The sequence below is a fragment of the Carcharodon carcharias genome, chromosome 2 (assembly GCF_017639515.1).
Source record: "Carcharodon carcharias isolate sCarCar2 chromosome 2, sCarCar2.pri, whole genome shotgun sequence".
Classification (NCBI taxonomy): domain Eukaryota; kingdom Metazoa; phylum Chordata; class Chondrichthyes; order Lamniformes; family Lamnidae; genus Carcharodon; species Carcharodon carcharias.
In genome coordinates this window covers 5755462-5782539 of record NC_054468.1, presented here as the reverse complement: position 1 = coordinate 5782539, position 27078 = coordinate 5755462, and the positions used below count along the sequence as shown (strand labels likewise).

General features: G+C 41.9%; 1 protein-coding gene across 3 annotated transcripts in view; it reads right to left on the bottom strand.

Annotated features, from left to right (window-relative positions):
* tp63 (tumor protein p63) overlaps nucleotides 1–26552 on the bottom strand; it is an 87872-nt gene extending 61320 nt beyond the window's left edge. For 2 of the 3 annotated variants that reach the window (XM_041182697.1, XM_041182699.1), the window contains exons 1-2: nucleotides 26398–26552; nucleotides 8381–8488 (exon numbers count right to left, since the gene is read on the bottom strand). In XM_041182697.1, the coding sequence (XP_041038631.1) occupies nucleotides 8381–8488; nucleotides 26398–26439 (150 nt within the window). In that variant the 5' untranslated portion in view covers nucleotides 26440–26552. The remainder of the gene's footprint in view (nucleotides 1–8380; nucleotides 8489–26397) is intronic. The other variant, XM_041182698.1, reaches the window with a different exon arrangement.
* Nucleotides 26553–27078: the final 526 nt, after the last annotated feature.

The following is a 27078-nucleotide window of genomic DNA, read 5'->3' as shown; positions in this document are numbered from 1 at the left end:
ATGTTTAAAATTAATCACCTTAATGTGTCACTGCTAAATCACCGAGCAATAAAAGGGCTTCAATTTTTACTTATGGAATTGACTGACCAACTTGAGACAATTGTGTATTTGAAATTACACGGAACTGTTTATCATTGCATTGCACAGATGACTGTGTTAAACAACTGTCCCAAGAATTGCACTGATCATAACTTCACTCCTATAGGTGTCAATTCCAAAAATATTTAATTATGTGCTTGCTGGTCCAGATCAGCCATGATCTAATTGAAGGGCTAAGCACTCTTAAAGGATCAAATGATATATACCTACTGCTAACGTTCCTTGTTATAATGCTCACCAAAGATATTTCCTTCACCATACAGGAAACAAATCCATTTTCTATGTTGCCCAGAATCCAACATTTACTCAGATCATAAACACTCAGCTTACTGATGCTGAATCAGGATGTGTTCATTACATTTCCTCGCTCTCCCCACCTCACGCAGACACGCTGTTACCCCATCCCCTTCCACCCACCCCCCAGCAGGAGAAACAAGGTTCAGTCTATCTGCTTCCTGCCGCCCCCCAACCTGACACACTGCATCCTGAATCCCTTTTACCTCCCCCTCCCAGCAAGAGAGCTTGTTTTTACTCCTCCACTTTCCCCAGCCCAGAGGGGGAGACAGTTCATGTTCTCACCTGCAGCAGTAAATGCAAAGGCCGCCCCCCCCCACCCCACCCCCAACCCACCAGCTTCCCGTCCTTTCCCCCATGCCCCAAGCCTAGCAGGAGATGCTGTCTCCTCCCTCTCCCAGTGGAGGGGCACTGCTCCTGCAACACCATACCACACCCAAGCCCCGAGGAGGAGAGACAGCACCCCCATCCCTGACCACCTGCCCCCCCGCCCAGTCCCCACACCACCGGAGACACAATGCCATTCAATAACTGATGGCTGGCTTTCTTATTGACGGTATTGCTTCCAAAAGAATGAGTGCCTTGATTGATCCTCAGTCTCACTGGCTGGATTGATGCAGCTGAGTGCTTTGCTAGACCACTTCAGAGGGAAGTTAAGATTCAATCACTTTAGTGTGCGATTGGAGTCACATATAGGCCCAGAATGGGTAAGGGGGCAAGTTTCTTTACCTAAATGGAACATCAGTTGGGTTTTTAACAACAGTCAAAAACTTCATAGTAACTTTTTACCTAAACTTCAAATTCTTAAACTTCTGCTGTGAGGATTTGAGCTCTGTCCTCTGGATTATGATTTCATGCTTTGGATAATGATTTCATGCTTTGGATAACTGGTCCAATAACATTACACAACACCATTGATGTACAATGGAGTTAGGCATAATAACAGGAGCAGCTTCTGCTATATTTGCACTTTCGACAGCCAGGTTTCTACACAACACATCTGGGCCAAACAGCAGAGTCACTCAGCAGAATCTGCAAAGGGACAGCACGCTCAGGTCACACACTTTAGGTAGAAAGAATGTTAAGCCTTTATATTGAAGCATGCAGAACACGCTCACCCCAAAAGCCAAAGCACAGAGAGCTTGACAAACAGCAAACCAAGCCAGTGTAAACAGGGAGACTGAAGCTTAATCCCACTGCAGCTGAACATTTGATATACACTCTGCAATTATTCTTATATTTGATACTTAATATGTTTCATTACTATAACTTATTACAAAGGCCAACAGCCACTGCACCACGGCTCACCCCCCCACCGCCGCTCACCCCCGCCCCCCCACCGCTGCTCACCCGCCCCCCCCCACCACTCGCCCGACCCCTGCCATTCGCCTCCCTCACCCACCTGCCCCTCACCCGCCACCACCCACAACCGTGTTGCCCCCCCCACAACGCTCCTCCAACCCCCACGTGCCGCCCCCACTGCGTCGCCCCCTCCCCTCCCCTCCCAGCAGCATCCGCGTCGCCCCCTCCCACCCTCATGGCACCCGCGCTGCCCCTAACAGCAATCTCAGAGGCTGCAGTAAATCAGTTTAACTAACCCCAATGATCCTGTGCTACAGGATTAAATTACAGAGATAGGCTACTTCACTATGTAGCCCGTGATATAATTCATTTTCCCTGATAATTTGTCAGTCAGATAATGAAAGCTCCAGCAGTGTTGAAATCCGTCTGGCAACAGCTGCTTTCTTCTTCAGCTCACAACTCGATCGAACTACAATATTGCAAATTTTCTAACTGTTGATATACATTGAACACATTCCTGTCCAATAAACTGGTTTATTTCAGTGCAACTATAGCGTTCCCAGGAATGCATACATATCCTGGCTTTTACAATGCTTCTCAATAATATTTAAGACTAGTCGGCCTTTTGAGAGATTTTGTGCAAGTTAAGCACATACTGTAATTCCACCCTCTATCAGTGGCTTTGGTGCAAATTAATTACAGATAAGAGAATCTAAACAAAGAATTCCTAACTTGATGCAATCATTTTTTTTTTGCAGCGTGTAGACTGAATTCTTTTGTGAAAATATAACTATAGCATAAAGAGGACTGAAATTTTGGTTAGCACCAATTGCATCTACCTCTCTGCCACTGTCTCAGGCTGAGTCAGGCTGTCCAGCATTCTCAAAATCCTGAGCTGAGATTATTATACCGTATCCACTCTGTTACACAGATCGCCCAGTTCCATATCCATATTACCCGCCTCCATCCTACCTTAAACTTATTTGCTGCTGAAACCTTCATTCATACCGTTGCCACCCCCAGATTTAACTTTTTGACTAGTCCAACAATCTCCTCTGTAAACTTTAGCTCATCCAAAACTCTCCTGTCTGTAGCCTATTTCTTACCAGTTTCCACTCATCCATCACCCCTCCCCTTACTGACTTACATTGGCTTTCGATCCCACAAAATAAGAATACTCATCTCACTTTTAAATTCCACCATGGCCTTGTTCCTCCCTAACCCTGTAACCTCCCCAAGCCCTCCAACGTCCGACTGAACCCTGCATTCCTCCAATTCTAGCTTCTTGCATACCTCTTTGCCCCACCATTGGTGGCTATACCTTTAGCTATCTGGACCCAACACTCTGGAATTCCCTCCATAAATTTCTCTCCCTCGATCTATCTTTAAGACCCTCCTTAAAACCCATTTCTTTGGCCATGCTTTTAGTCATTCCTCCACATCTCTTCCTTTGGCTCAGTGTCCAACTGAGTCTGATTGCCCCTTTGTGAAGCACCTTGGAAGGTGTTCCTACATTAAAGGTGCAACATAAATGAAAACTGTTAAACACTTTTCGCTCACGAGATGTGGGTGTCGCTGGCTAGGCCAGCATTTATTACCCATCCCTAACTGCCCTTAAGGGGGTGATGAGCTGCCTCCTTGAACCGCTGCAGTCTATGTGTAGTTGGTACACCAACAGAGCCGTTAGAAAGGGAGTTTCAAAATTTTGACCCACTGACAGTGAAGGAACGGCGATATATTTCCAAGTCAAGATAGCGTGTGACTTGAGAAGGGAACTTGCAGGTGGTGGTGTTCCCATTTATCTGCTGCCCTTGTGCTTCTAGGTGGTAGAGGTTGCAGGTTTGTTGGAAGGTGCTGTCCCCTGACTTTCTGTTTGCGTCATAGGTTCAGCACACTATTGGTGTAGTCAAGCAAGTTCTGGAGACAAGAAACGCTGACTGATGCACTAAGTGTTAAAGAAATGACTAAACAAAGAAGTACATCCAGGCAGATTGCTGATTCTATCCAGGAGTTTACTGGCAGTTGGAAGAATAAGCCAGTGGCACATTGCAGTTAGTGTGAAGCAACTCACTAATTGCTCACCACATAAATCTGAACCAATTTATAATTATTTAACTTGCCTACATTGGATGCACAAAAAATTGCAAAAGATTTTCAGTTTAAAATCTGCATCTAGAGCAGTGGATCGGTTAAAGTCCATGGCACGGTTGTAGAACAAATTCTACTCCACAAACATAATTTAGACACTCCAGTGCGATACTGAGAGAGTTCTTCACTGTCAGAGGCGTGAACTTTCAGATGAGACGTTACATGACCTGAGGCCCCATTAAAAGATCCCACTGATTTTTTTGAAACACAGCAGGGAAGGTTCCCCCAGTGCCCTGACCAATATTATTTCTTCAACCAACATCTTCTCATTATCACAATACTGTCTGTGGGAGCTGGCTGTGTGCAAATTGGCCAGTGTTTCCTACATTACAACAGTGACAACAGTTTACTGGCTGTGAGGTTCTTTGGGAGGTCCTGAAAGGCTCTCCAGAAATACACGTTTACTTTTAGAAATTTGCAAGCTTGATTATAAAATTTTTTTTTGTCTCATTTTTAGCATTACTCTTAGGTTATATAGTTCTAAAACTATAATAAATGTAAGTTAAAATAATTCCTGCTGGTATCATTGTCCTGCAAGATGGTCACAAAGATTTGTTGGCTGCATCTAGTTGGCCTACAATATATTCTATACAAAGTCCTACTTGCATGGAAACGAGTGAGAATCAGGACTCCATTAGTTTCTAGTTCTACTTCTTTATCAACTCTCAACGCTTGGGATAATTACTCTGCAGACAGCTGTGAAGTTGCTAAAAGAGAGTTGGTGAGGGAGAATATGGACACTATAAAGTAAAGGACATGGTCAGCGCCTTTGTGCTTAGTTCATTAAAAATAAACAACGCTAAGTTGAATTATATACATACATCGTCATAGAATGAGTTTTAAAAAAATTATTTATTGGATGTGGGTGTCGCTGACTAGCCCAGCATTTATTGTCCATCCCTAATTGCCCTTGAGAAGGTGGTGGTGAGCTGCCTACTTGAACCGCTGCAGTCCATGTGGTGTAGGTACATCCACAGTGCTGTTAGGGAGGGAGTTCCAGGATTCTGACCCAGCAACAGTGAAGGAACAGCAATATATTTCCAAGTCAGGATGGTGAGTGGCTTGGATGGGTTCTTGCAGGTGGTGGTGTTCCCATGTATCTGCTGCCCTTGTCCTTCTGGATGGTTGTAGTCGTGGGTTTGGAAGGTGCTACCCAAGGAGACTTGGTGAGTTGCTGCAGTGCATCTTGTAGATGGTACACACTGCTGCCAATGTATGCCAGTGGTGGTGAAAATGAATTTTTTGTGGAAGGGGTGCCAATCAAGTGGGCTGCTTTATCCTGGATGGTGTCAAGCTTCTTGAGTGTTGATGAAGCTGCACTCATCCAGGCAAGTGGGGAGTATTCCATCATACTCCTGATTTGTGGGCTTGTTTTGGGGAGCCAGGGAGTGAGCTACTCACCACAGGATTCCTGGCCTCTGCCCTTCTCTTGTAGCCACAGTATTTATATTGCCAGTTCAGTTCCGTTTCTGGTCACTGATAACCCTCAGGATGCTGATAGTGGGGGCTTATAGTGTACTCCAAGGTGTGAGAAAGATATACAAGATGAGGAATTATCCTTTATTATTTGAACAGTGATTAACTCATTTAAAAGGGTTAATGGTTGAATGAAAGGCTTACATTTATATAGCACCTTTCACAACCTCCAGATACTCCTAAGTGTATTACAGCCAATGAAGTATTTTTGAGGGATAGTTACTGTTGTAATGCAGAAATTACTGCAGTCAAATTACACACAGCAAGCTCCCACAAACAGCAATGCAATAACAGTCAGATAATCTGTTTTAGTGATGTTGGTTGAGGAATAAATATTGGTCGGGACTTTGGGAACGACTCCCCTGCTCTACTTCAAATTAGTGCCATGTGACCGTTCAAGACCACCTGAGAGCAGGGACCTCTGTTTAATGTTTCAGGCAAAAGGCAGTACCCTCTGATAGTGCAGCACTTCCTCAATACTGCACTATAAGTGTCAACATAGACTTTGTTCTGAAGTTCCTGAAACAGCATCATTTTTTAGTTCACATTTTGTATTTATGCGAGACGCACTCATGATTCTTTACTATGAACAGTGTAGACTGAGTGATGGCTACTTTGCAGCCATTGTAACAGTCAGTGCGCTGCTAAAGGTAATGCAAAACATTGAGGTGCTTCAATATGACTAAGATACAATATTAATACCTAAAATTCTGAGTTTAGGTTTGAAAGCTGATAGAGATAAATCCAGCTCAATTTTTAACTACAATTCAAAACTTTTAAAGGAACAGGGTTGTGCTCCACCTGTTAAACTACAGGGTCTGCATGCCCTGCACAGAATTCATGCACAGACCGCTTCTAACGCAGTAAGTGAATGAATCTGCTGTAGGTTCATGACATTGAATGCAGAACAGAGCAGGGAAAATGTATAAATCATTTAGCAACATTTACAGCAATACCAATACAAATTGTCACTGAGTGGTTACTGCAGTCCTAAACACAGTTAATGTTGCCTGATTAATGCAACCCTGCAAACCATAAATGCGCGCTGACACTAGAACATTTTCACTGTGACAAGCTCTGCGGTCAATACTGTGGGGGTAGATTATGACCATATCCTGAAGTGTCAGTGAAACATGCAAATTTCTACAAAAGAGTGATGGGTTTATTATTGACACTGCAGCTGCACAGTAAGGATACACAGTAAACAGAGAGAGAAGCCGAGGTTACCTAAAATTTCCATCGGTTATGAGATAAAACAACAATAACTTGCATTTAAATAATGCCTTGAGTGTAAAACTTTCAAGGGTGCTTCACAGAAACATCAAAGATATTTGGCACGGTGACAGACACATGAAGAGATTAATAGGATGGGTGGCCAAAAGCTTGGTCAAACAGGAATGTTTTATAGAGTGGCTTAAGGAAGGAGAAAGAATAATGTTAGGGGCACCTCTTATGTGGACTTTAAATAGCTAGCAGAATGAAGGTGATGATTTCCGCCTCAGAACAGGAAGTAGATGTATTTCAAAAAGCTACAATACCAAATCCATTTCCTTCATGGATGTACTCCTTACAAACACCATCTCCACCACCCTCACTTACTTTATCCCTAGAATCTGTAGCTGAACTTGAGACAGTTATTACGCAGTTTTCCATGAAGTTACTCCTTAGGCCAATCCCCAATAAAATCATAATAAATCTCAACAAGATACTGTAAACATTTAATACCATCATGTTCATTCCAATGCACACATTCCTCAGATGACTGCTGTCTCCAGTCACTCTCCAAACAGCTATTAATCTGTCTACAGCCATCGTAACTTTAAGTGTCTGTGCAGCTGTCGCCTATGCATTACCTCAGCAGGTGGTGAACTTTCAGGTAACGTAACAACCCTAAAGATGATAATGTGCCTTGAAAGTACCATCTACCAAGAAGAGTCAGCAGTGAGGTACTAAATGGGTTGTGGCTCTTCAAAGTTAAGGGTCAGTTTTAGAAAGGGAGGGGGCGCTGCACATATCCTTAATTAAAACTCAGCTATCGCTTTCAGAGCCACGTGTTATCTGACAGCTAAACAATTAATGGAATATACTGCAGGTGCTACAAGGAATTCTATTAAATCTTTTGAGAAGGATAAGATTACATTCCCCCTTGCTGTCCACGGACACAATATTTAAAAATCAATTAATTGTTTAGTGGGGAGGGAGGAGGCATGGAACCAGTGTTTGAGGATCAAATCTCTCAAACATAAATGGAAGATGTACCCAGGCTTCTAGCATGATCCTAAACCAAATCTCTTACTAAATTTGGAGAAAAAAAAATCTCTCATTCAGAAAACCGTCATTTTTTGAGACAGTGACTGACAGTTTGAATACTACTTTGTGGCTACTTCACCGGAGCTGATGCTGAAATATCCTTTACGAGGGGAATGCTGGCAACTGGCCCATGGAGTATTGGTGGTGAAATGGGAGCCAGCAACGTGCCCCAACATTTGGCTGCAGGCATCAGTCCAGACAAAGAAACTAGAATTACAAATACAAAGCTAAAACAGAAAAATGACCACTTAAAAACTGTGAACCAAAAGCCTCCTGAACCTCATGCTCAAAAGTCAAGAGTACTTTTTGAATCATTTGCTAAGGGTTGAGATCCAAAGAACAGACCTCACAATGATTGCAACCACAAGTTCTGTTAATGACTGGATTCATTTGTAAGAACAGCTTTGTAATGAAGCATTTATATATGGTTTTTGCAGATTATCCCTGTCACTAAATATCCCTTAGAATTTATTCTATGGTTGGTGCTCAAGCGCTATTCACCCTTTGGCACAAGCCAGAGAAATTCCCTCAGTTCACATTCAATTCTAATCAGCAATCCGTTCAGGTGGAATGAAATTAATTAACTGCCACTTAGGAACAAAGCAACAGGAAAAGGCCATTTGGTCCCTTGAGCCTCTTCCGCCATTCAATGAGATCATGGCTAATTCCAAACATTCACCTTTGCCCAAATCCCTGGCCAAATTTGGCCATCAAAAGTCTAACAATCTCAGTTTTAAAATTAGCAACTGACCTTCATGAACTGCCATTTACAGAAGGGCGTTCCAAACTTTTGCCATCCTTTGTGCGTTGAAGTGATTCCTCCTGAAAGGTCTGGTTCCCTATGTCCTGGACTCCCCAACTAGCAAAAAGGAAATAGATAGTTTCTCTCCATCAGTTCTATCAGTTTTCCTTAATATCTTTGAGACAAGGCTGTGAAGTGCTTTGGGACATTCAGGACTTGAATCATTCATGCTCTGTAAATGCAACATTCTTCTTCTAATTTTTGCAATGAATGAATAGTTTGCTGAATAACATGGAGAGGGCAAGGGCTCATCTTTTCCAGATATCTCCATGCCAGATCTCCTTTACGTAGTGAGGTTTACTCATTCTTTTATATTGCAATTCCTTGAAACATGGAAATCAAAGTCAGGATTTCCTGAATGCAAATAAAGACCACAACTGAAGTAACAAATAACAACTTTTCTTCAGAAGCAGACTAATATTTTTATTGAGTAATTCAAGCAAAGTTTCATAATGTTCCATGACAAGGGAGATTGAGCCATGAACAGATCGTCTATAGGCCTAACAGTATTGCTATGCTAGTGTCACCCACAGGTGGGGCTTTAAATGATCAGTTGGTGGTCCCATAGAGAAAGCCACCACTGAACTAACGCCCTATTTTTTGAAAGAAGACTTGATTTGCACCAACTCCAAAGGCACGCGTAATGTGCATGTCAGCAATTTTAAAACTACTTTAGTGATTAAATAGTGTGACACACCTTCCTCCTCATGTACTAAATGCAACTGCATTGTGTCATGCATTACTGAATAGATTCAAATCTTAAAATTTCTCACACCCATCAACCAAATTATATTGTACTTGGTATAAGAAAGTGATCTCAACATCATGGTTATAAGAGAATTCAAAGGCTAGGTCAAAGCTCTAATCCCTAAGGCTCTGTGGTCACCTGGAGCTATCTGCAGCCAGTAAGTGACTCCTGCCAGTCTACAGCTAATAGACAAAAAGTCCCATGGGGAGAAGTGCCCTACCTTGGGACAGTAGCAGCTGCAGTGATTAAAACCAACCTGGAGATGTGCACTGCCTGTAACAAATTATAAAGCAGCACAAAAGTCAGGAAGCTGTCAGTGTGTAGGGACTGGCTGATGCTAGAATCATTGTCAAAACCTGAAAGGGCAACTTAAAATGGTGTGGCATTGAGCTATACAGGGTAGGAAGGTCACAAGCTTGATACCCTGTGAGAAGTTAACTCATCACAGTGGGAACACAATTAGTGTTAATAATTTAGGAACGTAGGGATTGCTGGATGAGAGAAGGACCAGTAAGCTCACCTTATAGACTCAGACATTTACAGCACAGAAGGAGGCCATTCAGCCCATCATAGCCACTCCGGTCAACAAAGATCTGGCTACACTAATCCCATTTTCCAGCGCTTGGCCCATAGGCCCTGGAGGTTATGGCAATGCACGTGAATATCTAAATACCTCTTAAATGTTATGAGACTTTCTGACTCAACCACCCTTTCAGGCAGTGAGTTCCTGACTACCACCACCCTCTGGGTGAAATAATTTCTCCTCAACTCCCCTCTTAGCCTTCTACCTCTTTCCTTAAATCTATGCCCCTGGTTATTGACCCCTCTACTAATGGTAAAAGTGCCTCCCTATCCACCCTATCTATGTCCCTCATAATCTTATACACCTCTATCAGATCCCCTCTCAACCTTCGCTGGCCCAAGGAAAATAACCCCAGCCTCTCAGCTCAGACCTTCCAGCCCAGGCACCAAGGGGAGTTGAGGTAAATCTCCTCTGCATCCTCTCCAGTGCAATCAAATCCTTCCTATAATGCGGTGACCAGAACTGCTCACAGTACTCCAGCTGTGGCCTAACCAGCATTTTATACAGTTCCAGCATAACCTCTCTGCTCTTGTACTCTATACCTTGGCTAATAAAGGCAAGTATTCCATATGCCTTCTTTACCACCTTATCTACCTGCCCTGCTACCTTCAGGAATCTGTGGATATGCACACCAAGGTCCCTCTGATCTTCAGTGCTTTCCAGGGTCCTACCATTCATAGAGGAATTCCTTGCCTTGTTAGCCCTCCCCAAGTGCATTACCTCACAATTTTCAGGGTTGAATTCCATTTGCCACTGCTCTGCCCACATGACCAGTGATACCCTCCTGCAGTTTACAGCTATCCCCCCTATTTGCCACCCGACCAATTTTCGTGTCATCTGTGAACTTCTTGATCATACCCCCTACGTTTAAGTCCAAACCATTTATGTACACCACAAACAGCAAGGGCCCCAGCACCGAGCCCTACAGAACCCTACTGGAAACAGACTTCCAGTCACAGAAACATCCCTCTACCATCACCCTCTGCTTCCTACCTCTCAGCCAATTTTGGATCCAATGCACCACTTTGCCTTGGATCCCATGGGTTCTTATTTTCTTGACCAGTCTGTCATGAGGGACCTTATCAAAAGCCTTGCTAAAGTTCATGTAGACCACATCAAATGCATTACCCTTATCAACACTCCTGTTTACCACCTCAAAACATTTGTCAAACACGGCTTTCCCTTAACAAATCCACGATGACTATCCCTGATTAATCCGTGTTTCTCCAAGTGTAGATATGTTCAGTGCTTCAGAATTTTTTCTAGCAACTTCCCCACCACCAATGTTAGACTGGCTGGCCAGTAATATCCTGGTCTATCCCTTCCTCCATTTTTTAATAATGGGACAACGTTAGCAATCCTCCAGTCCTCTGGCACCTCACCTGTGGCCATAAAGGATTTGAAAATTACTGCCAGGGCCCCTTGCCTCCCTCAACAGCCTGGGATACATCTCATCTGGGCCTGCGGATTTATCCACTTTTAAGGTCACTAAACCCGCTAATATCTCCTCTCTATGTTAATTTCCTCTAAACCTTCTACTCATCCTGATAATTGCATGAAAGCATTCATGAAGTTTTTGACAAATCATAACAATGTGTCTACAACTGGTCCAGCAGTGAAGAGCTTTAGGACCAGAGGTCCAAAGAAACCTGTTCCTCCAAACATGATATGCTCACCATATGCCGTGTCTCCCATTATTCATACACTTGATTTCAAAATATTTTCTGAAATAAAGCTATCTACATTGCCTTTGAGTAAATCAATGCTATTTATTCCCATTCTTTCCAAGGGAATTTGTACCATAGTTTGACCACTCACTCACTGAAAGATTAATTTTGAATTTACCCCATTGAAACACAGGCTTTGTCCTCTGGTTCTATTACTCTGGACAGGTTGAAAGAGTGAAATAGGTCAACATTATCTAGTCTTTATCGTGCCCTAAAAACAATCGTGTAATCTCGAAGCTCTCTTTTTCAGTGAGAACATGCCCAATGTATGTATTCTGAAACCAGGGGCAGAATTTGACGCTTGGCGTGCGGACGCGTGCCCAACATGCCCGAGTGTAAAATGACACGTGGTGATGTTGGGCGTGCGTCCTGCCGTCATTGTGCAATATTTCATTCGGTGGGCGCGTGCCTATTAAAGCCATTAACAAATTAATTAAATTCAATTCTACACTGCCCATCCAACCTTACGGTTGGCGGGCAGGTGAAAAGACCGAGCGGCCTTTACATCCTTTAGGAAACCTCATCCACAAGTGGGGTGAGGTTTCCTGAAGCAAATAAACATTAAATAAAAACTTTATTTTGGAATTAAAAATGTCCCACCTCATGAGAGATTCACATGAGAAGGCGTTTTATTAAATTTTTTTTACTGTCTTGATTAATTTTTTATAAAAGCGTTTTGACCTCCCTGAGGCAGCTCCGTGCTCTTTCGCACGCATGCAGGAACTGTGTGCTAGGCCCGGCTCTCTCTCCTCCCCTTGATTCACAGGCAGTGCTCAGCACTGCGCTCGCGATCCATGCAGGGTGGGCCATAATTGGCCTACCCGCATGAAATCACGGTGTGGAGCTGATAGCAGTTGGCAGCCTGACAGTCCCTGCCCGCCCCCACCAAGGGCAAAATCCTGCCCCAGGAGTTGTATGTTTGGGGGTTTGGGTGAGGTGGGTGTGAAATCAGCAGCTGGGGCTCTTGCTCCTGATTGCTATCTCCGCTAAGTGCACATTTATTTAGATTGAAGGAGGACAGGAGCAAACTTGGCCTTGGTACTGCCAACGGATGAACATCTATTTGTCTGGATTCACACATGAACTAACCATTTGGATGAGGTGGATGGATGCGAGGTGCCCTCAAATCCATCTGGAGTGGTAGCTGTAGTGAGACAAGTGATATCCTAAATGTGCATTCTTACCTTGAACAATCACAGTCAATATTGGACTCAACTGGATATTAACTCAAGTAAAATCAGAATTCTCAATTCAGTGCTAACCTGACCATCCCAACAAGAAACAAGATTCTGTTCTTATATTCTAATCCATTTCATGGCTAGAGGAACAGGTAAAGCCTGTTTAAATAAAAATGAGCTTGTCAAGGAATCCAACCTGAAGTACTTTACTGGAGGTCCAACACGCACTAGGTATATTGAGAGCCAAGAAGAGCTAACTGGTGACTCGGATAGACTAAATGGCTCAGATGGAGAATAACACCTGCAAAGAGTTGATGACCCAATTGGCCCCTTTGTGTAATAGTCTATGATTCTAGTATGTGCTTTTTGATCAGAGGCAAGGTTCACAGTCTAACTGGACACTGTCTTAAATATAAATGAAAATGGCCATATTCATTAATTTAACTCTTTGTGGGTTGCAATTAGATACTTCAGCAGAATTTCAGGTAATCTGAGTAGATTACCACAATGCCTAACAAGCTTAATCAAATTAGTATTATGGTGAATTTTTAAAAATTATATATAAAAGCACTTTTGCTTTACACTGATTATAGTCATTATCTTGGCGACAGGATTTGTGTTTTTTAAGGGTTTGAGTGCGCAGAATTGAGCATCTAATGCTTACTTCATTAACTTCCAGATACAGCATAGACCAGACAGGGAGCAAAATTACCTTGATTTGAGACCCAATATAACAAAAAACGTTGCCAAATCTCAAAAACAAAAGATGCATTGACACAAATGGTATGGGAATCTTTCACATGTGTTGCATGTCATCATAATGAAAATGGTGTGTGGCTCATTGGCTTTGATTCCTTGTAATTATTTTTACACATGTAACGAGTTCCTTTAACCCCATGAAATGCCAAAGTAGGTGAGTCTAAAAGATCAACATTCATTAGAAATTGGGCTGAAATATCTCCAATCCATGTTAGTGAGGCTTTTTATGGGCACTTGAGTCCTTTAGTTGGAATTGTGAACCCAATAATAAACATGACATTGCACCATTAATTCTCCTAACCTGAGCTCTGGGATGTGAGTGATCATTTTCAACTTTTTCTCGATGGCTGGCAGTGACTAATCACTTGGATGCCCCTTGTTCTTCTTTCCAGAATCCAAGTTCCACTGTCTGGGCTGTGTTTAAAGTTCACTGCTGAAATAACCTGTCTTGTATTTTCCAAAAACAATTCTAGGGCTTTATCAGCTCACAAACAGTTATCACTCTGGCATATCCTGTACCACTTCCATCACAACTACAACAGTAGCAGTCAGAAACACAAATCCCACCAATCACTGGTGTACTATGAAATGCACACTCCTGGGTAAAATGCCAAAAAAAAGTATTAACACAGCGTGAAATAAAATGGAACATCTAGAGTCATTTCAGCCTATAAAACAGACTTAGTCAACGTATCGAACAAGGTGGCCTCAGGCTGAATAACGATCATTTTTCTGCTGAACCACCTGCCCTATGAATCATTCTACACCTTTACACCCAGGATTACAAAAACAAAATAACTCCTAAAGGTCAAGCTGAGATTGTACAGAGCATTTCTGAACATTTGAAAAGTTAGAAAAGCACAATTATTTATATATATATGGGATCCATTATATTTACTGAAAGAAAATGGAGGCTCAAGTTCTTAGAACATTTCATGGTGCTAAGAACTTTCTTACTCAATCCTGCAGCTCATACTGCCTAAGACACAATTTTCAAGAACAAAGAGGAAGATAGAAGGTGGCTGAGAGTAAAAGCAAACCAATTATCTAGAAAAAAGAATCTGCATTTATAGAACACCACTTACAAACTCAGATGGCCTAAAACGCTTTACAGCCAATGCAGTACTTTTGAAGTGTAGTCACTGCTATAATATAGGAAACTGTAACAGCCAATTTTCACACAGCAAGGTCTCAAGAACAGAAATGATACAAATGAACAATGTTTTCTCTTAAGTGATGTTGGTTGAGGGATGTACATTGTTCCAGGACATATCAGATAGAGGATACACTTACATGTGTAGAAGCATGGTTTACAAAAATATTCTACCACAGAATCTGTCACCTAAACCACCCAGCTACAGTCATAGCATCAGAAAGTGACTATTGATATGTGATGCAAAGCTGCGGGTGATGACTTAAGAGGCCACCAACAGACTAGTTACTCAGACGTCAAGTGTCGTAGTTAATGCCATAGGTGGGACACAGCCCACACCTCATCAAGTCTTTTATTCATACCACACATTAGATAATTAAAATAATGATACTGAATGTAAATTTAAGGGAAACTAACCTGATGCACAGGTTGCTGAACAAACTAGTGAAGTTCCTTCAACATTTCCCGCTCCTTCCTCCTGCAATTCACAGTCCCTCCTCAGTCATGATATCATCTCAGTAATATACAAAGTATATTTCAGTGTTGACATCATGTCTTGTATAAACTGGTATCACATGTGGGGTTTGTAATCATCAAACATCTTTGATTTTCAAAAGCTTATCAATGAAGAATTCCACCTCAAACGTGAACCCCTCTTTGCTTCTGGGTTTCCAATTGGCCCACAGTGTACCTTTCCAACATTTTCAGCTTTACCTTTTTTTTTTAAAATCCAGGTTTGTTAGATCCAGTTAACAGCAAACATCAAATAACAGCAGCCATTAACCACCACAGATCAGAACCACTTAAGGTGTATGGTTAGAAAATGATCAGTGCTCATACCACACATTCTGCTGCCAGGTATCCAAGGGGTAATATCCAGAGGACAGATATTAGTAATCCAGTTGCAAAATTGTGAAGGTGAGGGCTGTCCGTTAACAGAATTGCTCCATACCCTTGCAGTGAGTTAAAAGTTTATCATCTCATTAGCCTACACGCATGCAGAATTTACACAATAACACAGTGCAGACTTAACAGGGGGTCTTTCAGTTCCTACAATTTACTTTTAATTACATAGAAACTATTAGGAGTTGTGTATTCACTTTGAGAATTTACATAGAACGACTGGATCATAACAACTGCAGATTTATATTTTTGGAGGAATGTCAATTTAGAACTCGGTATGATTAAAAATCCTGTGATCCATAGCATGGTGAGCATCTCATTAGAGCATGTCTATAGAGGCCTCTTGATATAAATAGCAAACTGAATGAGTCTCTAGAGTGTAATGGATTGGCTCAGAATTTCCTGGATTGTAATTACATTGAAATTACACTGATATTCATGCTGAATATGCCTGGTGGCAACTTATGCTAAAATTTCCAGAAAGTAAAAATGGTGTGTGTGTAAAAACAGTGGAAATCAACATAGAACAACTTATATTTTTATAGCACTTCAATGTGACAAGGCGCTTCACTGGAGCATTATCAAACAGAATTTGACACTGAACGACATTAGAAGACGTAAGGCTTGGTCAAAGAGGAAGGTTTTAAGATGCGTCTAAAAAGAGGCACAGAGGCAGATAGACTTAGGATGGGAATGCAGAGTTCAGGGTTTTCATAGCTGAAAACATGGCCATCAACGATAAAGCAATTAAAATTGGGGTTGTTCAAGAGGCCAGCATTGGGGGACTGCAGCTATCTCAGCAGGTTGTAGTGTTGGAAGAGATTATGCAGCTGGAGAGGGACGAAGGCATGGAGGGATTTGAAAACAAAGATGAGAATTTTAAAATCGAGTTGTTACATAACTGGGAGCCAATGTTGGCCTGCAGGTACAGGAATGATGGGTGAATGGGACTTAGTGCAAGTTAGGATGTGGGCAGTAGCATTTTGAGTGACCTCAAGTTATGTAGAGTAGAAAATGGGAATACAAGCATAGTAATAGTGTAAAGGACAGAGAGGGAACAGAGTTTTTGAACTGTGTACAGGAGAATTGTCTCGATTAGTATGTTTCTAGTCTAACAACGAAGGTGGAATCGCTGGATCTGGTTCTTGGGAGTGGGGTGGGTCAGGTGGATCAAATGACAGTAGGGGGACATTTAAGAGACAGTGATCATAGTATAAGTTTTTGGAAAAGAAAAAGGAGTAATCTAGAATAAAAATACCTTACTTCAATCTTCAGTGGGATAATTATGTAATGTCCCAGGTAAATGGAATCAAGGATTGGCAGGCAAAAAGTGTAATGAAATGTATGCCTTTAAAAAGGTGGTGGCGGTTCGGGTACAGTCAAGCTTCATTCTCACAAGATGGAAAGATAGGACAAAATAAGTCAGAGCTACCAGGATGATAAAAGAGATGGAGTGTAAGATGAAGCCAAAAAAGACAGATGTCAAGTTGATAATACAAATGAGAACTAGCTGAATGTAGAAAGTTCAGGAGTGAGAAAGAAAATAAGAGAAGCAAAGAGAGAGTCTGAGGAAAGACTGACAGTTAAAGAGAATCTAAAAGTCCACAACAATCATATAAATTGTAAAAAGAGGGGGGGCCAATTAGAGATCAAAAAAGGCATTTACATGGAGGCAGAAGGCATTGCTCAGGTACTAAGTACATTGCATCTGCCTTTATCAAAGAAGGCAATGCTGCCAAAGTCATAGAGAAAACGGAGGTAGTTGAGGCATTGGGTAGGTTAAGAATTGCTAAAAAGAATGCATTAGAAAGGTTGGCTGAACTTAAAGCTGTTAAGTCACCAGGGCAGCAGAAAATATTGAGGGAAGTAAGAGTGGAAACTGCAAAAGCGTTGGCCATAATCTTCCAATCGTCCTTAGGTGCACGATTGATGCCAGAGGAGTGGAGAATTGCAAATGTTAAACACCTTCTTCAAAAAAGGCTGTAAGGATAAGCCCAGCAACTACAGTTTAACCTCAGTGGTGGGGAAGCTTTTAAAAATGATAATCCGGAATAAAACTAACACTTACATGGAGCAATTTGGATGAAGTAAGGTAAGTCTGCACAGATTTGTTCAAGGCAAATCACTTTCAACTAACTTGCTTCAGTTTTTTAATTAAGTAACAAAGAGGGTTATGAGGGTAATGCAGTCGATGTGGCGTATGCTGACTTTCAAAAGACATTTGATAAAGTGCCATATAACAGGCTTATTAATGAAATTAAAGTCCATGGAATAAAAGGGGCAATGGCAGCATGGATACCAAGTTGGCTGAATGACAGATAACAGTAGTCATGAACTGTTGTTTTGCGGACTGGAGGAAGGTATACACTGGGGGTCAGCAGTGCAGTATCATTGCCTTTCTTGACTTTTTTTTTAATAACCTGGACTTGGCATTGCAGGGCACCATTTAAAAAATTGCAAACGACACACAGCTTGGAAGTAGCGTGAACCGTGAGGAAGATAGTGATTAGCTTCAAGACAACATAGAAAGTCTGAGGGAATGAGCAGGCATGTGGTTGATTAAATTTAATACAGAGAAAGTAATGTGATTCATTTTGGAAGGAAGGGTACATAGAGGCAATATAAAATATAAGGGTACAATTCTAAAGGGGGTGCAGGAGCAGAAGGACCTGGGTACATGTGCACAAATCATTGAAGGTGACAGGGCCAGTTGAGAAAGCAGTTAATAAAGCATATGGTATTTTGGGTTTTTAAACAAAGGCAGAGAGTACAAAAATAAGGAAGTTATGATAAACCTATAAAAAACACTCATCCAGCCTCAACTGTAGTATTATGTCCAATTCTTGGCACCAAATTTTAGGAAGAATGTCAAGGTGCTAGAGAGGGTACAGAAAAAAATCATGAAAATGGTTCCAGGGATGAGGGGCTTCAGTTATGTGGAAAGATTCAAGAAACTGGGTTGTTCTCCTTAGAGCAGAGAAGGTTGGGAGGAGATTTGATGCAGGTGTTCAAAATCATGAGCGGTCTGGGCAGAGTAGATAGGGAGGAACTGTTGACATTGGTGGTCTTAAATGAGAGGACGACGATTTAAGGTGATTAGCAAAAGAACCAAAGGCAACATGAGGAAAAACTTTTTTATGCAGCAAGTGGTTAGGATTTGGAATGCACCGCCTGCGAGTGTGGTGGAGGCAGATTCAAGCATTAGTTTCAAATGGGAATTGGATAATTATCTGAAAAGAAAAGATTTGCAGGGCCAAGGAGAAAGGAAGGGGGAGTGGGACTAGCTAACCTGCTCTTGCAGAGAGCCAACATGGACATGATGGGAGCTCCTTCTCTGCTGTAACCATTCTATGGTTCAACGGCTGGAATTTCCCAGCACCTCTGTGGTGGGTTCCCCCTGGTGGGGCCAGCGATCCACTGAAACCTCCAATCACATCGGCAGGACCGGAAGATTCCGCAAGAGGGGCTGGAAAATTCCGGCCAACATTTAGTTGGAGCGAATTTCTGCTCATTAAGTACTCAACATCAGACAAGCAGTGAATGGGTCAAAAAATCTGGTGGTGAGGTAGACTTGGGTGTCATCATTGAATGTCAGTGGAAACTGATACTGTATCTTCAGATAATGTTCCCAGTGGCACAGCATGTAGATAAGAAATAAGGGGGGGGGGGGGTCAAGAATAGCTCCAGGGAGGACACCAGATGTAAGAGCAAGAGGAGAAGCCACTGCATTGGTTCTCTAGTCATGACTGGCTAGATAAGGATGAAACCAGGAGAGTGCATTCCCACCTAGCTGAAAAACAGTGGAGCAATGATGGAAGAGGATGGTGTGGCTGCAGACAGGTTGAGAAGGAGTAGGAGGGATAGTTTACCATTGTTACACTCACATAGGATGTCATTTGTTTCAGTACTGTGGTGGGGACAGAAACCTGATTAGAGGGATTCAAACATGGAGTTCCAGGAAAGATATGCATTGATTTGGAATGTGTCACACAATGTCACTCTGAAGAGAGAGAACTATTAACAATATGCAGCAGTTAACATGGGAGCAGGAAGGGAAGTTGGGTGCATGGTCAGTAGTTTAATGGGACTAGGGTCGAGGGAGCAGAAGGCAGATCTCATAGACAAGATGAGTCCAAAGAGTGGGGTTTGGAATTAAGTTATGCAAATTCAGTGTTAGCATACGCAAGAACCTTAAAGGAAGTCTGGTCCAGTAGGCGAGAGGAAGGTAGGTTAATGGCAGATGTAACTAAACAATCTTTGTGACAATGAAGCCTATGAATTCTTCATACTTGCTTTTGGAGGTGAGAGTGGAAAGGGGCTTAAGAAGGTTTGAGAAAAGAAACTGGGGTCATCTTTGCTTTCCAAGATGATCATGGAATGGGGAGTAATTTGAGCAGCCAAGAACAGGACCTGATGGTGTTTTATGTGGTCCATCAAGATTGGGGCCCAGGTAAAGCTGAGAGGGCACATACCACCTTCCTAACATTTTTCCTCATCTTAAAATTTGAAGCCATCAAACCAGGCTGATGAAAATGTAACTGTAGGAACTTTTCCCATTTTAATGTAAAGAAATTCTGGCGACATAAAATAAAGTCTGAGAGAGAAGACACACTACTGGTCTTAGTAAGGATTTTTTTTCCCCAAAACATTTTAAAATTTGATATAAAATACCGGTAAATGTTGCTTCAGGTCCTGCTGTACCCAAAATGCTGCATGAGAATTTTTAACCATTTAGAACTGGAGTAAATGCAGGTTCTCTAATATTTCGGGGGCCAAGCTCCTTTAATAAGCCAAGTGGAGTCTTCCAGACCAAAAGTCAGCAGCAGAGGGAACAATCAAGGAAATTTGTGCTTGCAATGTTTCAGCATAAAATCAGCATAATTAGTTATAAAACAGAGCCTGGTTCTTATGCCGCAGGGACGCCAAAACTTTCTAGCAAATTTAACACCACAGCGAGTTACGTTGTATTTTGAGCACCAACAAAAGTCACAAAACGTGCAGCCCAATTAAAACTACAGATCAAACGAGTTAATGGGGAACAAGTCTTTCAGACCATTAAATAATTTCTGTAAATCAATTGGTCAATATCCATGTTTTTTTTTCAGGTGGTGGTGGTTGGGGCATGGGGTGGGGTCAGGGAGGAAATTGAGATCGGAACACCAACTAATTACTTAGAAAAATGAATTCTAGCAACAAGGAAGATCAAGGCATTTATCAACATCAGCCAGCTCTCTCTCAAACAGAGAGCAGATCCCCGAATGAAACATTCAAGATGAACCATTTTGCAATGACCTCAGAGTGAATACTGTCCTTTTCCACAGAAAGATTCTACGTGGTATGGCTCATTAAAAATGGGAATATTGAGTCAGGGGTGTGAAGTCAAAAAGCGCAGGTCTGAGCAGATTGTGCAAGGCCAACTGGAAATGTTAACCTGTTGGCTGTTTCACATTCACAACAGGGTGGCATTAACTGACTAGCCAACTTCGCTCGCCATGAATGCTTCAGCATACAGTCTGATAATGGGATGCCACAGCACTAAACAGGAAAAACTATCACCACAAATGGAAACATTGCTTCACCAAGAGAACAACTTTTCAAAGAAAAATGTCAAAGCTAAATTTTTATAAGATTGAAGAAAACCATTCAGGTGGGTACAGTGAAAGCCAATTAAAAACAGCAGAAATTATTTCAAAACTAGACAAGGAGTCCTAGGCTCTGATGTTAATAGATCTTGTCTTGTTTTGTACTAAAGATTTTGTGCATCATGCAGTGGGGTATCCAAACTTTGGAGCCTGCTTATTTGGAGCCAGAGGAAGCAGATATAGACCCAGGGTTAGATCAGTGTCAGAAAATTGTTTTAAAAATTTTAGCCTGACAAAAGCATTAAAACCTCAATGGCCGAAGCAACTTTCGAAGCAACAGATCTTCTTTATGATCAGGGCTTTGGAATGTAAAGCACAGCAACAATAATTTCCAATTTACACCATATATTTAATTATTTTACAATTTAAAAAGGTCATACACAAAGTCTTGTCCAATAACTTAATTAAAATCACCTGTAATAGTTTTTACGTACACTCTACAAGATCCAAGTGAGTTTAGGAGCCACACCCCTCAAACAAAAGTGTTCCTGAGAATCAAGTGATCTCACGAAAGATTAAAAAGCTATCCTTATTTATAAAGTGTTAGCTCTCTCCAGCTGCTCTGAGCCCTTGATCAAAAAGAACATAGACAGGCCATCTGCTTTAAGCCTCACCCAATAGCCCCCCAAATGGGCCACTGGGAAATGCACCAGAGTAATGTGGATCAACCTGCCCTCTTTCCATAGCTCATCCAGCCACGAAATAACATACCCCGCCCCCGCCACCACTATCCCCCAATTTCTTCATTCTTTCATGGGATGGGGACAGTACCGGCAAGACCAGCATTCGTTGCCCATCCCTAATTGCCCTTGAACTGAGTGGTTTTCGGCCATTTCAGAGGGTAGTTAAGAGGCAATCACATTTCTGTGGAGTCACATATAGGCCAGGCCAGGTAAGAGCAGTAGATTTCCTTCCCTAAAGGACATTAATGAACCATATAGGTTTTTGCAACAATTCATAGTAGTTGTCATGGTCACCATTACTGAGACCAGCTTTCAATTCTAGATTTAGTAATTGAATTTAAATTCCACCAGCTGTCATGGAGGGATTTGCTTTTATTCATTCATGAGATATGGGCGTTGCTGGCTAGGCCAGCATTTATTGCCCATCCCTAATCACCCTTGAGAAGGTGGTAGTGAGCTGCCTTCTTGAACCGCTGCAGTCCACGTGGTGTAGGTACACCCAAGGTGCTGTTAGGAAGTTCCTAAAAAAAAAAAATTGAATTCATGTCCCTAGAGCAATCACCTGGGCCTCTGGATTACTTGTCCAGCTGGTCTGGCCTACATGTGATTCCCATGACCACTACCATCCAGAAGGACAAGGGCAGCAGATAGATGGGAACACCACCACCTGGAATTTCCCCTCCAAGTCACTCACCATCTTCTCTTGGAAACATATCGCCGTTCCTTCACTGTCACTGGGTCAAAATCCTGGAACTTCCTCTCTAACAGCACTGTGGGTGTACCTACAGCACATGCAGCAGTTCAAGAAGGCATCTCACCAGTACCTTCTCAAAGGCAACTAGGGATGGGCAATAAATGCTGGGCCAGCCAGCGACACCCACATCCCGTGAATGAATAAAAACTGTGCCGCCATCTCCCCTTAATACCATCAATATTAAAAGCAAATTTAAAAATGACTAACTTTATGTAACTCAGCCATCAATAACACAGGTCACTGACCTGAAATCTTTGATGGTTTTTAATTGGGTTGACATGGGTCATGGGGTGGGAGACCCAAGGCGCCACCTTTTGGGAAGGTCTGTTTAATGAAGTGCCTCTCAGGCCCTTAAGTAGCCAGTGGTGGGCTTTCCCCACGATCATGAACCCCAGGGGAGGAACTCCTCCCCCCCGCCCCCTTCCCCAACCAACCGAGAGCTGCTGGCACAACCAGAGGCCGGCAGCTGTAAATTGCAGGCAGTGTCATTGGGGATTGGTGATGGCTGCTGGCAATGTAACCACCAGAGGCCCAGGATTACCGAGGGACTCAGTTCATAGGTGAACTAAGGCACAGGATGGGGGTTTGTAGCAAGGACAGGGAAGTGGCCCCAAGCTGGGATCCCTTTCCCAATGTCAGATTCCTCGATCAGGCAGAGTGCCTTTGAATGTGGGACCTCTCCCACAGCCCCCATCCCATTGAGAAGCCAGCAAGCATCACTGCCAGTATTTGTTTTTTGGGTTCTCTGCATGGCAACTGCATTGACCACTGCTGACTGAATAGCAATGGTGGCAGAATGAGGCCTTTAAGCAGGCATTAATTGCCCACATAGAGCCTCAATTGGCAGCAGGACAGGTAGATCGTTCACAGGCCTTGCCCTCACAAGCTTAACCTATTCACAGCAGGGAGGCAACAGGGTTCCTACCTGCGACCCTGCCGTCCAATTAAATGCCCCCCCCCCCCTCCGAACTTGCCACAAGGCAGAACATTAAATTCCACCATTTAGCTCTGTTCCTCTCTTCATTTTTGCTGCCAGATCTGCTGAGCATTTCCAGCATTTACTGTTTTTTTTATTAATAATGCAGGCTCACTCACTATAACTAGATTGACAAGTGAAGTATGTAGAAGGGCCTAGTTTTACCCAGTTCTGAAATCAGAAATGTCAATAGGACTGACAAGTTTTCCATTACATTCCCGGGAGAACTGTCAAGAGACAGTGGACAGATGAGGAATTTTTAAACCCCCATAAATTACTTCTCTTGGCTATGACAGTTCTTTGATCAACATTAAAGGACAGCAACATGCAACAACAGTGAAGGTTTTAACTTTGTTCTCTTTAGCCTGATTGAACACTGCAATTATGTAAAATACTCAAAACCTCGCTCAGTTGGTGATCAAAATAGTTTGTAGCTGCTGATGTGGTGAAAATTCAGGGTACACCAGAGCACCCAGGTTCTGGTTTGATGGAAGACTCAATCCATGCAGTAGACGACTCCCCGCAAAACGCGCAATAGTTTGGGGGAATCACTGGTGAAGTAGTGTTCGCTGACATTCCACCAGCGGGTGATTATATGTTGCCTTTACTGCTGTCTGCAAGTTTCAGAACTAGGCTTTACATCTAATGATGCAGCACAACTGCTATTTAAACTGATTGAAGCGGTTTCTCCAAAGTGTTCCAGTTTGTAGAGATTTCTTGCTTGTCTCACTTAGTTCACACAGACTGGAGCAATGTATTCATAAAATACTAAACAATCTGCGTCCCATCAAGGATGAGTAAATCATTAACTCATTTACATTTTCAGATTGTTATGAAAAGATAACCTAAATGATAAATCTGATTTTATGCAAAATGGAGTAAAAATAAGATCTGGGTCTCAACCACAGCAAAATGCCATTCAGACGCTGAATCTCTGCAATGCTGGAGGACCCTTTCAAAATGTGCTCCTACGTCAAACAGCTGCCTGTCAATTCTTGTGATAGTATTTTGTAAATTAATGTTTGCTGATTTGACATTTTCTTGTCAGATCACATTGCTAGCTTAAGTTTAGCTGAGAAATCTTTCCCAAGCTTCAGATGATTTATGGTATTTGGAAAAAACTACTTTACATCTTAGGCGCTGTTAAGGTTAGTTATAGGGATACATGAGATCCTGTTAGAAAGTTTTCCTTGCACAGTAACGCTTTTAGTAATATAGGGGTTCTGCATTATTTTTATTACATAAACAGTTATATCTAAAAAAAATCCATGAGTTTTTTAGCATCAGATTCCCATTTTGCTGTGTTATTTACATCACTTAATTTAAATTATATGATAATTAGTAATTCAGTAAGCATGTTAACAACATTGAATTGTCAGTAGACTATATTCGCAAGCTTTGTATGTTACAAGGTGGGATTAGGAAATTAGGAAAATATAGGGATACACAAATCACTGCTTAACTCAAGGATTCTTCATTCGTTTTAGAAAATTTGTGATGTGTGTGCATTGTAGAGATGTTCCTGTTAACCTCAACAAGTGTTCATTCTGTCACCTTTAAACATCATATGTTTCAGGCAGTTATCTTCCATTGAGCAAACAGCTACATTTGAGAGTTCTGGTAAATAGCCATAGAAAAATTTAGATCATTCTTTTAAAAGCCTTGTACAGATTTGACAATCCAAATCCAAAGTTTGAGCATTTGAAGAGAATGAGAAAGACGGGCAGAACTTGACAAAAGCAGGTTATGGGACTGAAAGTTTGCAGAAATGGATGGTGCAGATTTATATTGAGAATTCCAGTTCTGAAGGTTTGTGCCCTTGCCTACTCCTTTTGATCAGCTCCCACCTTGCCAAAAAAACTAGGTAAAATAAGAAGTGTCTGAGTTTGAAGTCACGTTCAAGGACCTGAATTTGTCATACTGAGACTCCGATCTGTTGGCAGCTGAACTCACATCCTAGGCTTGGGATTTGGCATTTTTTTTTGTTTCAGTCAAAGAGCAGAACTTATTACTGAGCAACACTCTTTCAAAAGAGCAGAATTTTTACCTAAGGTGAGTCCTGCATTAAAAAAGGTTAACCCACACTCTTAAAAAGTTTCTTTACCCTCTAAATAGGAGACTTCTAGCTCGTCTGTCTTGTCACACTTATGACCAAACTTAGTGAATGCTTTCAATCAACCTCAAGGAGTTTGCAAGACCCAATCCATACTTTGTCTATATCAGTTTGTACAGTCAGAGTTACTGACAGTGCAGTTTGGAAAACTATGACATATTGGAGAGCACACTGATTCTTATCCACTGTCCCTCATCACTTGCCATCACAAAATAAAAAGGTACTTAAACAAAACTCTCTTCAAGACAATAATAGCTCCCAGAAATTGATAGTTTCCAACATAAATAGGAAGGTCAAGTTTTTCACAGCCCAATATCCAAAGGCTAGATAGAATCTCTAAAGTTTAAGATTTTTAATGTCAACCCCCCCATTACAATCACAACATTTCAAAACTTCAGCAAATTCTGTCAGCTATCTCAGCGGTTTGATAGAGATAATTCAATAAATGATTTAATAACATTTTGTAAAGTTGCCATCCTTAACAAAAGCTTATTTTGAACTTGGATGTGATTTTCAAGATGTCACAAATGACAGTGTCAGCTGAGATTTAATACAGAAAAGTAGCCCTTAACCAAATTGAGTTATACAAATATTACTACATAATCGTTTAAAAGTTTGGAAATTTAATTAATATGATTACATTTGGAAACTGTATGTCTGAACGACTGAACAAATCATATTGGGATCCAATTTGAACAGAACCTATAGAAGTGGGTGTGAGCTTCGCAGAGTTTCTGATTCACTTACCTCACTGTACTGTGACTGTGCTGCATTCTCTAAGTACAGCATGTTTGCAGCAATGTTGATGAGCACTGCTGTCCCGTCTCCTGGCTCCAGGTTTATGCTATGTTTTTGGTGGGAGTTTTACCTCAGATTGAGTGTGTGTGTGTCTGTTTTTTTAAAAGCAGATTCTCTTATATCCAGACCTTGCTGAACAGGTAAGTGCAAAGGGGTGGGATCTCCACACCAGCTGCCAGCCAATCTTTCCCAAAGTTCCACCTGAAACTTTTAAACTCAACACCAATTGAATCCTCTCGCAGCTAATCTACATGTCAGCCTCTCCCCTACAATTATATTTCTTACTTCCTACCTTTCCCAAACTTTCTCTTTCTCTTCATGAATATGAAGCAATCTGTAGCTCAGAACATACCTGGAAACTTGCCTCTCACTTAGTCTCAAGTTGGTTTTAGGATATTTCACTGTCTTTCTATTACTTTAACTGGGGCAGCAGGGGTGGGGGGGGCGGGGGGGTCAATGGGAGAAGAGAGATTAGAAAATAAATAGAGAAGATCAGAGCAAGTTGCGAATTTGCAAAATCACAGCTGCCCACTTTGTAGCAGTGTGCCTTCCCGTCTCGCCTCCCGCCTCTATACAATCGACTAGCTAATTGACACAACAATAACAGCACACTGACCTTTGCTCCCTATC